Raw genomic sequence first — 10626 nt, 5'->3', positions numbered from 1 at the left:
GCAAGCTAGGCATACCAGAAGAAAAATTGCAGGCATTGCGGCCAAGGCATCATGAGTGGGGCTTTAGAGAACAGAGAGTCAGTTTCATAAGCCATTTTATTTTTATAGGCAGACAAGTTTCTTTGAGTAAATCCAATATCTTTTATTAGACCAACACAAATAGTTGGAAAAATTCTTCTTTGCAAGCTTTCAGGTACAAATAGCATTAGTCAGGCTGAGAAAGCATCTGCAGTTGGTCTGTGCTCTTCCTGGATGGAATAGTAAAGAAGCCAGAAGCCAGTATGCATGCAGGAAAGCCAATCGGTGAAAATGTAAACTGAGTAAATCCATGACTGAGAGACAGGTGGGGAGAAGGGGAATGAATATAGCTGGTAAATAATAGAGAATTTACCTGGGGAGTCAGATGTTAGGCAGGTTATAATGTGTCATAAATCCAATGTCTATATTTAGCCCGTGGTTTTTTGTATCTAGTAGGTTAATGAAATGAAGTTTGTAGGCCATCTGTGAAAGGTGTTTTGTAAATTCCCTTTGAGGATCAGGACTGAGAGATTGGAGAGAGAGTAGTTTTCTTGTGAGAAATGTGACCCCACCAGTAATTGGTTATTCTTGCCTTTGATACATTTTTGGTGTGTGTTCATACTGGTGCACACTTGTTGTTTGGTTTCTCCTACATATTTTCCATCAGGGCATTAGGTGCACTGGATGAGATATGTAACATTTCTGGAGGTGCAGCTATAAGATCCAGGGATGCTGATGGTTCTGTTTTGGGGTATAGTAATTGTGGGGGTGTTGGAGATGTGTTAACTGGACCCATTCGGTGTATTTTGGGCTGTAGGAAGTTTGCTTCTGGTGATGAGATAGGTGAGGTAGTTCTGGGAAGATCTCTAAGAATTGGGACTTCTTCTAGCATGGGTTGCAGCTGTTGCAGGATTCTCCATATAGGGTCCAGTTAGGGATATGTCAGAACCAGTGGTGTGAGATTCATGGGGGTTTTCCTTCTGTACTCCAGCAATTCTTCACATGGTATCCAAGTGGCTCTGTGAAAAGTGTGATCTCTCTCTGGAGGAGTGTCTTTCTTGAGTGAAAGCCCTTTTGAGATTTGTGCGGGACGATCACAGGTGTTCTCTTCAGTGCGAATTCAGTGGTATCAGATGGCTTGGCTGAATATTACAGCTTTTTTGGTGTATTTAGGGTGATTGCTGGTTCTGTGCAGATATGCTTGTTGGTCCATGGGTTTCTTGTATATGGCCCCCAGGTCTGCCTTTACATTATCTTTGCTGCATCAGGTATTTGCCATAGAATGAAACTGGCTGTAATTTACTACAGAAAAGTATTAGGGCAGGTTTTCTGTTGCAAAGAACTAAAGAAGACGGTAACTGTGAAATACCCTTGAGAAATCTCTGTATTTATCTTGTGAATCATGTTTGTAAGTGTAACACTGCTAACATTGCATGGCATCCCATGGCACCCTGGAAAGGATCTCCAGGCACCCCCGGGTGCTATGGCACCCTAGGTGAGAATCACCAACTTACACTTTCTACCAAGCATGATTTAATTGCTTCTGTGAAGCAGAGCCTGCATCTCTGCAAAGGCAAAAGATCTGACCAACGGTTGCAACATGTGCTAGCAAACCAGGAGATACGGGTTCTCTTCCCAGCTTTGCTTTGAGTGTAACTTCGGGTTTGTGACTTGGCTCCTGCCCCTCAGCCACCCCTCTTTTAAAAGGCAAGCACTTGTCTATGTCTGTAGGGAGGTTGCAAGGTTAAATTCACTGCCAGCTGGAAAATGCTGAGATTCCCCTTTAACAACACAGCAGCAACCCTATCTTTCAAGAAATGTTCAAGATTTCTTTTCATCACTTACTTAAGCTATTCAAAATGGTTGGAAATGATCAAGATCTTTGTATCTCGGTTGAAACCCACTGCAGTGCAACGCACCCCTGCTCCACTGCTGGGACACTAATTCCAGGCCTATTCAGAGGAATACAATTCGTCCCCTCAGCCCCAAGCAGTACATCTATGAGCTGTCTTATTAAAGAGCTTTTCTAACCCAAGCAGTGGCCCTCCAGCTGGAACAGGCCATTTGGAACACCTTTAAGTCAGAGCAATTAATGAAAACCAGCTTAGGCCTTAAAGGATTTGCTGTTCAGGAACATTCAAGCAGTCAGAATACCCCAGTCTGGAGAGAACAGAGCTAATAAAAAGGGGCCAACTATATTGTGGCTGGAATGGGAGTCAATATCAGATCTCTGCAAGGGACCGCAGCTGATATAGATAAACTGGCTGTGATGCAACCCTTCCTGTGGACACGCTGTACAGAAAGCCCCGTTTTTTCAGATTACAGTAAGAGCACAGAGGAAGCAAGATCCTCACTCACTCTAAGCCTGCCTTTCCAAACAGCATTATACCTAGAAAAGGTCTCTGCTTTCTCTCGGGGCCACACGACCAGTGCTTTTCTTGCTGTCTGCAGCTGCTCGCTCTGATGTGCACACCTCTCCACCAATGAATTCCAGCCCATTGCATGGGGTTTCTACTGTTTCAGCTATTCCTAACAAAAGGAACATTTAATTATTTCCCCCTTTAGCCTGAATAGAAAGCGAGTAGCTCAACTCTCGCGTTTGTAGAATCTCAAGGTTGCGAGGGACCCCAAGGCAATCTAATCCCACCCCCACCCAAATGCAAGAGTCACCATTTCTAAACCAAAATGAGATTCTAACCCGTGACTTTACCCACCCCAGGGAAACAACTCATCACCTGGCTACTGCTGAATCTGCCAAAAGCTTTTAACAGCGTTGGCTGCCCTTTGATCAAAGACACACTATAAACCATGCAAATTCCAGCACAAGGTACCATGTTTCGGAAAGCACATGTTGCCATTTAAATGCCTTATATTCAGATTTTAAAAAAAGAGATAAATGAATCCATCTCAATCAGCTGAATTGTGCGCTGCTGTCAGAGAGCAGCCTTGGAAGACAGAAATGAAAGCCCCTAGCAAAGGAAATAACATTATTCTCATGAAAAAATGTGATTTGGTAGCTTTGCTTCTGGTTTATTGACAAATTCATCAATTCTCTCTTCTCAAACTTCACCCATTCCACAAGGAAGGAAAACTTAAACTGAACATTTTTCTAGGAAGTGGTTCAATGGCTCATCTACAGTTGTCAAAAGCCATCAGCTCAACTGTTTATCTATGTCTTTCTCTTTTCTTGTGCTACGCACGTGCATGAAGCTCTTCTGCTTGTATATCCGCCTCCTGTTTGGTCAGACTCCAAATGCCAAATTCTCAGGATTGCATGCGATTGTTTTCCTAAATCACTTCCACAGTGCAGACAAGCCCTCAATAATTAATGTCTACGTTAAAGACTGAGCACTGATCCAGAGAAGGGTCTTGCATTGCTTTCCCAGTCCAACCATTGTGCTCATCAAGCTTCTTGTCAATAGAGTAAGGAGAGAATTCGGGTTAGACTGTCCAGACTCCCCATCCATTTGAATATGTTAATGTTCTTTACTTTAAAAGTCTCATAGACTGCACAGAAACTTCAGACATCTTGACACATGATCCAGGATAAGTGGAAAGGAGGAAGGTTAATTAAAGCCGCTCTCTCTCTTTCTCTCCAGCCATTCTAATTCAAAAGGCCCACAGCGTCTCATGCATTTAGTATCCCATGCTTCAAAATGCTGGTGGGGCGCTGTAACTAAAGCATGTGCATAGGTGCCCTTCATGAATACGTCCTATACCTCCAGAGCAGGCAGCTCTCTCAGGTGTGGCCCTCTTTCTCTTTGTCCACATGCTGAAAACTGTCTCATTAACATCAATAGCAGTACTCAGATTTAATTACCTTTCAAAATTGACGGCTAAAAGGCTGCCCAAATTCATGCCACTCAGAACAGGATGCTCAGGGACACAGTAAACAGAACATTACACATTAGCTGAGTATAATTTATTCAGATAAACAAGGCGATCTGGTATAATTCACTTCCCACCACCCAACCCCCACATCCTCCCCACATGCCTGCTTCATGCATGATTTTTTTTCATGCATTAGTATACTAGAGTGACCTAACAATTCAGACTATTCCAGCTTTTGAGGCTTATAATTTTTTAACCCTGTTACTTTGGGGTCAAACTGCAGGGTTCTGGATTTATTCCCCAACAGCTTTGATATTACACTGGCAGTTTAAGCACAAATAAATATACTGCTTTATACCTTTTAAACGCTCTCCATTAACACAACTGTAAAATCTCTTATAAAAGTAGGACTATATTTGCGTCTCACTTCCCATCTGTAAAATAGGGATAATACACACCAACTGGCAGAGGCAAGATTACTACTTGGAGTTCTTTACTTCCTTGCCAGGTCTCACTTAAGTTGCTGCTGTTTCCTTGCAGAGCCAGCGGGAAGAGAGTTTGTCTGTCTCTCAAATCTGCAGCTACATTGCCAGCTTTGCTCGTGGAGGGGATGGAAAAGATGATAGATAACCAATTTCTATTTGCTTAGGACAAGTGTGTTGAGCCAACAGTAAGAAAGCACCAAAGGGCCCTTTATCCAGTTACTGTGAAGACAGAAGTCTGCAATTAGTTTCAGTAGGAACAGAAACAGCACCCCACCTCCATTTTTTCTTTGCGCCACTTCACTCTGTAATCTATGAAAACGGAGCTTGTTTATAGCTAATAAACCTAGTATAAGACATAAGCACTCTGTCTGTATTCCTGTGCAGGTAGGCCAGTCTGTAAAGGTCAGACAGAAGCCCAGAACGGCTCTCTAGAAGCTCAGCTGGCCCTGGCAGGCTTGCTCTGCCAGGGTTTAGGAATCATCACTTGTGACAAAGGAAACAGATACTCCATGATGCCATTTTGCACTAATCTAAGTGTCTTAATTTTTCTGTTCTAATATTACGGTTAAAAGGGCCATAGGCACAACTTAGACTGAATTCAGCATCTGTCAAGCACAGGGGCACAACTACCAAGAGTGCAAAGTTGTGACCTGCTACTGGGCTTACTGTATTTTCTCTATGCAATATGCATTTTTAAATGAGTTTTAAACACTTAAGATACTAATTACAGCAGCTCATGATCCTCTGCAGTGCTCGTCTTTCTACAGTTGCAGCAGGGAAAATTCTGCTTCCAATTTCTGAAGGCTCAAGTACAATATAGCTTGAACGCAATCCTGATTTCTCTTGGTGTTGCTGCTAGATAGTAAGAGTTCATCTGCAGTGCACAAAGGCATACTGCCATCTTTCGTTTATGTAGTGCAACAGAAAAAATAGATCTAGTAGCAGGAGTTGCCATAGCCGCTGATTTCAGTACAACCATTAATGAGAAATTTGTGGCTCAGTAGCCTTTAATCTAACCTTCCCAGACGGACACGCCTCAACTGTACATGAAGTTGGATGTACCTGGATGACATAGTTGCAGGGACAGGTCATCAAAAAGCATTGACTGGTCATCGATACAAGCACGTTTAGTTTGGCTTCCAATTTGGTTCGTTAGATCTTACATTCTTAGTTCCAAGGGAAGAAGTGAGGCAGGATAACTAAAATTAACAGTTATTTTTACTGTCAGAATTGGCCGTTAATTAACATGCACACATATGCGTAATCAGCACCACCTTATGTCTACTTCTATTAAACAGGGCTACTCTAGAGTAAGGTACTATCAGGTGTGAAGAGAAATGGTAAAATCTGGTGATAAGTAAGCATCAGCACTGGGTGCGTGTGTCTAGCTTTATCCCTTATGACAAAGTGATTTATCCAAGCCTCCATGGGTTATCAAGTGCCATTTCAGACCAGGTCTTACCGGGGCACCATGTGGTACAGCACAGAGACACCTGCACGAGCTCAGGTATTGGAAACACTCTAGCCACAGTAGCCAGGAGCTTTGCGTAGGCTAATTTATACTCCCAGACCTAGCTTGTACCACAGTGGGGAGTGCAGACATAACTCAAAGTCTGCCTACTTGTTATGTAAAACACATATCAGGCATGACATATCCAAAAACAAGCATTCACAAGTCTGTTTATTATTTCAAAAGTACAATATATACATAATGTATAGTGATGTCTTAAACTTCATTTATACAGAAACAAATATCTACAAAGTTAATCAAATCAATAGTCACTATGTGTATATTCATACAACATACATACATACATTGGAAGATTAAACAGAGTTTTACCATCAGAACACAAAATGGGTAAGTAAATAATCCCTTCCATTTTGGAAAATACCTAATACCACTCTCCACCATCTGTGACTTAGCTGGAAATTCTTTATTTGGCGAAGTTTTCAACTCTTCAACAGGCCTGGAAAGTCTGATTTCTAGCACCACCTATTGGTAAGAAATCAGAGTTGTGCAATAGTAAAAAAAAGAAAAGTTCTGAAGAGGAGCCTCTTCCCCTCACCATGAATAAGGCCTGTACCTTTGTGAACCTCCTCGCAGAGCATGGTGGCCTATACAGTCAGAGATTTAACAGTTAAGATCAAATGGGAAGTTGAGGTCTGAATTCTCAAGTAGGAACACAGCAAGAACAGTTATGATGCAACACACACGTTTAAAAAGGCTGACACTTTGAACAGACCTGGATTAGAACATCTTTGGGGAACGTACGCCAGATCTCGCTGCTTTCAGAAGACTATGAGAAGTAAAAATCTTAAGTACACTTCTCTATTAAGTATGTATAATAAGAAAACCATCACCAGGGTCTAGGATATACAGGGGACCCACTAGCTTTTTAGAACATATCTGAGGCCTTTCCACGATGGGGAAAGGTCAGCAGAGTTTCTGTAGGAAGTGTGGCCTGTACTGCCGGATGTGGGATATACACATTACAAAAGCATGATCTATTCAGAAGTGGGTGAAGCATTCTGTAGGATGCAACTAGCCAAAGGCTTCTGGTTTAGATTCTTATTTTCAAGAAGAGCCTTCAACGTTGTGTGTCCCACTTTGATAATTTTCAATGAGAAATGGATAGTTGTTTTAGACTCTTGAAAATAGAAGCCCCAACTTACTTGGGACACTTAGGTTTAAAAGACTTAAGTATTAAAATACATAATAGTTTTAAGACTATTACTTAATAAGAATAAATTTATCCTACTTCTTCATGAGCCTCACAGAAGTATACCTCAAAACCTTGTAATGTAAACCATTACGTTCCCGAAGTAAGGATTAAACAGAACCACTGATGCATAGGACTTGGGGGCTGGCTGTCTACAGTCACGATGTTCCTCTGCGATTTAAACTATTCCCTTACTAAAGCAGCAGTGTCTTGTTTCAGCTCTTTTTTATAGGATGCATTCATGTTCCTTGAACCAAGTGAAGCCATCTATCTGACTCTTGATCTGTTCCCTGAAAACAAAAGCAGCCACTGACAACGTTCATAAGGATAACACATTTTCCGGTCATTTGCATCTTCTTGCATAAGAGAAAACAGACATAAGTACAGTCAAGAAAAACTTCTCATGTTAAGACCAAAGATGTGTCTATGTGAAGACGCAAGACGTTTCCCCTCTGTGGCTTTACTTCTAACATCTTGGTCTATTTAAATTGAAGGTGGTGAATGAAAGGAGGTTTTGGCTGCTTATGAAAACGACACACACAAGCAAGGATAAAAAACCCCTAGAATTCCCCTAGAGTCACAGACAGAAAGCAGCATTTTTAAGCAAGACAAAAGGATAACTAGTGTGCTAAAATAATTTAAGACGTGTAATGGAGTGATGTCAAGAAGCACTACAAAGAATTCCCGCACTATCATTGCACTTATCCCATCTGCATCACATTTCTTCATTTATATTAAACAGCTGAAAAACATACATTAAACAGTTATAGGTACTATATGGAGTGAGCTTATTATCAGAATCTAAAATATGGGAATCAGTTTAATACAGGAAAATAAGCCAAACAGGCATATAAGTATAAAAATGCAAAACAAACAAGAGCTAAGCCATGTTTGGACACACAACCTTTATTCCTGAATACTGTCTCAGAGGGCCTAATTCAGTTGTACAAACTTACCCCTCAGGTGATATCCTGGCATTCTTGAACAAAATAGTAAAACTCACTGATTTCATAATGAGCCAGGATTTCACCTCAGGAGGCTAGCTTTCATTGCCCCATACCCACTTTCCCATCACAAACATTCAGAGTGAGGACAGACAAAGAACAGCAAGTTCAAAGGGAATAGGGACTTACTGGATATTCCAGGATAATTATCCATTTGTCTGCTCTTAGTCTGCAGTAAGCACAAGTTATAAATCAGGGAAACTTAAATCTGTTTAGTTCCAAGATAAGTTTCTCCGGTGTAACGTTCACTTACTGTGGAGTAAGAGTGGACAACATTACCACATGCCAGCTGCTCCAGGGGAAGTCGCTGCCCTCTTTGCCTTGCTGTTCTGAACAGTTTGTCTGTATACCCGCAGCAGATACAGTCCTGAGGCTGGGCTGGCTAAGGGTAACAACAAAAATTGCAGGACTGCTCTCACTGCCCCTGGAACTTGGGAAAGAAGACATCCCCCAGCATTAAGGGTTGAGGGGCCGCATGACCCTCTCCTTATTGGAAATCATTAGTTCTTTACTACCTCTGTTGTTGGTGAGTAAAAACACCAGCTACTCAGGAGCAACAATCTGAGCCTGATCTTGTAAACATGCATGTGCATGGTCATCTCTAACCAGTGGGGCAGTCTCACTGACTGATTCACATCAATCAAATCAGGTACTCTGGGGTAAAATCTTCTACTGCTTAAATGACACTCAGGCTTCTGAAAATGGAAGTTAGGTGCTTTAAGCCACTTAGATGCATTAGTAAATTTTACCCTGTCTTTTGACACAACCGGAGATCAATTTTGCAAATGACAAGTGGGGAGGAGGGCAGAAAATCTGGGTTTGTTTTTTCATCATTAAAAAAGCTGTCCTTTCAAATTTAAATAATAGATAAAGTCTTTTTATTGTACATGTGCACTAAGTGCAAATATGTAATACAGTATATACTTGATATATTTATACGATGAACTGGTCTGCTCTGAATTTTGATCAAGCAAGCACTAAATGTATAAAAATATACATTTACTGCAGAAGCAGAGCTAGTCCAGGCCAGGAAAATTACTTTTCCCAATACTAAGCTGCATGAGTATAGCACTGAGACTCAACTTTTAAAGTTGTCACTGCAGGGCTAGCTTCCCATCACTCTGTCAAAGCAGGATGGAGGTATCCCCTGGAATCTTACCTCGTGTCATTTTGACAGTTTAATACTTCACACATCAGTAAAGTTCAAGATCTGGCACAGATTTCTGTGCCACAATTACAGTTCAGCCAATAAGCTACAACTCACCATTTAACACACACCTCATGTCTCACCCCCATCTTACTGGCTGGTCTGTACTTACAACTAATGTGACAAACAAAACATGCTCAGAATTTTTTTTTTTTTTAATTAATTGGGTATCTTGGACTGGGGGAGGGAAGATTTGATACACATAGCAAACAGCTCATACTTTGAAAATTATGCTAATTATACCGAAGGTCTGGAAAAACTTTTTGTATAAAACTAAATTACCTGAGTTCAAAATGATTTAAATGCGTACACCTAACCACTTGTGCAATCCAAGCTTATATCAACTAAACTTGCCAAATAACTGCAGCAGAAACAAAAGTTGTTCATTCTTCAATTTCTAGCTGGCTTTAAAAAAATAAGAAGCAGGTCAATTAATTTTAAATTCCCAAGCTATTAAACTTTTTTCCAAATGGTAATTTATGGAATACCATGTCCTTAATTTAAAAAACAAAAAACCCCCCACAAAGCTTGAGAACAAAACCTCTCTCATGCATATGTTAAAAATACTTAATCAACTTAAATATCAGAAACATTTATACAGGGTAGGGAAGAATCTGTCTGAAAGCCCCTGAAGCTCAGCAGCACTGGATCTGTCCAACAGCAAAATAAAAAAAAAAAAATCAGTTTAATTTTTTTTGAAGCTCCATTATTAGCAGACTATTTAATTGCACAGGGCAGAAATTAAAATCTCACTGAAACTTACTCTACACATTGTACACACCGCAAAGCATTTGATGTCATTTCAGAGTACAGTTCAACAGAAGAACGTAGTGTATAGTGAAGCTCAGCAATGCCTTTGGCTAACATCAAACAGGCAAAACAACCCGAGTCTACAGACCCCTTCTCTTGAGAAAGCTAACAGCTTGCATACTTAAAAGCTTGGCAAGATTGGATCTTTGAACTGTTGCACAGTCAATTTCCAGGAGAAACTTAAGTTGACACCCTGCAGCACCTGCCTTTTCTGCATCTTTGTTCTGGTCTTTCCATAAAAACTCTAGTTACGTTTGCTTCATCCTCTGTTCCAGTTCATGCTGGTGTTTAATGAGCCGTTCTATTTCTGTTCCAAGTGTCTGAAGATTCTCCTGTGAAGAAAGGAAAGGGAAGGAAAGACAAACATTAGTGAGTGTAACACTTGCTCGCAAATTTAAAATTACTATTAAAAACAAAGTTAAAGACTTGTGTCTATTGCTCCCTGAGAATGCCGCATTTGTGCCTGACATGGAAAAGCTGGAAGAGTAAAGCCCCTGTCAATAATGAATCTGATGCCAGGGAGGATAAAGTCGTTCCCTTAGATGTCAAGA

General features: G+C 40.8%; 1 protein-coding gene across 3 annotated transcripts in view; it reads right to left on the bottom strand.

Moving 5' to 3' along the window:
* Window positions 1–5998: 5998 nt before the first annotated feature.
* Window positions 5999–10626, bottom strand: part of CCDC186 (coiled-coil domain containing 186) — a 44450-nt gene continuing 39822 nt past the window's right edge. For 2 of the 3 annotated variants that reach the window (XM_019555910.1, XM_019555911.1), the window contains exon 17: window positions 5999–10407. In XM_019555910.1, coding sequence (XP_019411455.1) covers window positions 10324–10407 — 84 coding nt within the window. In that variant the 3' untranslated portion in view covers window positions 5999–10323. The remainder of the gene's footprint in view (window positions 10408–10626) is intronic. The other variant, XR_002104846.1, reaches the window with a different exon arrangement.

The sequence above is a fragment of the Crocodylus porosus genome, unplaced genomic scaffold (assembly GCF_001723895.1).
Source record: "Crocodylus porosus isolate Cpor-Errol unplaced genomic scaffold, CroPor_comp1, whole genome shotgun sequence".
NCBI lineage: Eukaryota > Metazoa > Chordata > Crocodylia > Crocodylidae > Crocodylus > Crocodylus porosus.
The sequence above is the reverse complement of the archived record's forward strand: the minus strand, read 5'-3'. Positions and strand labels throughout refer to the sequence as shown.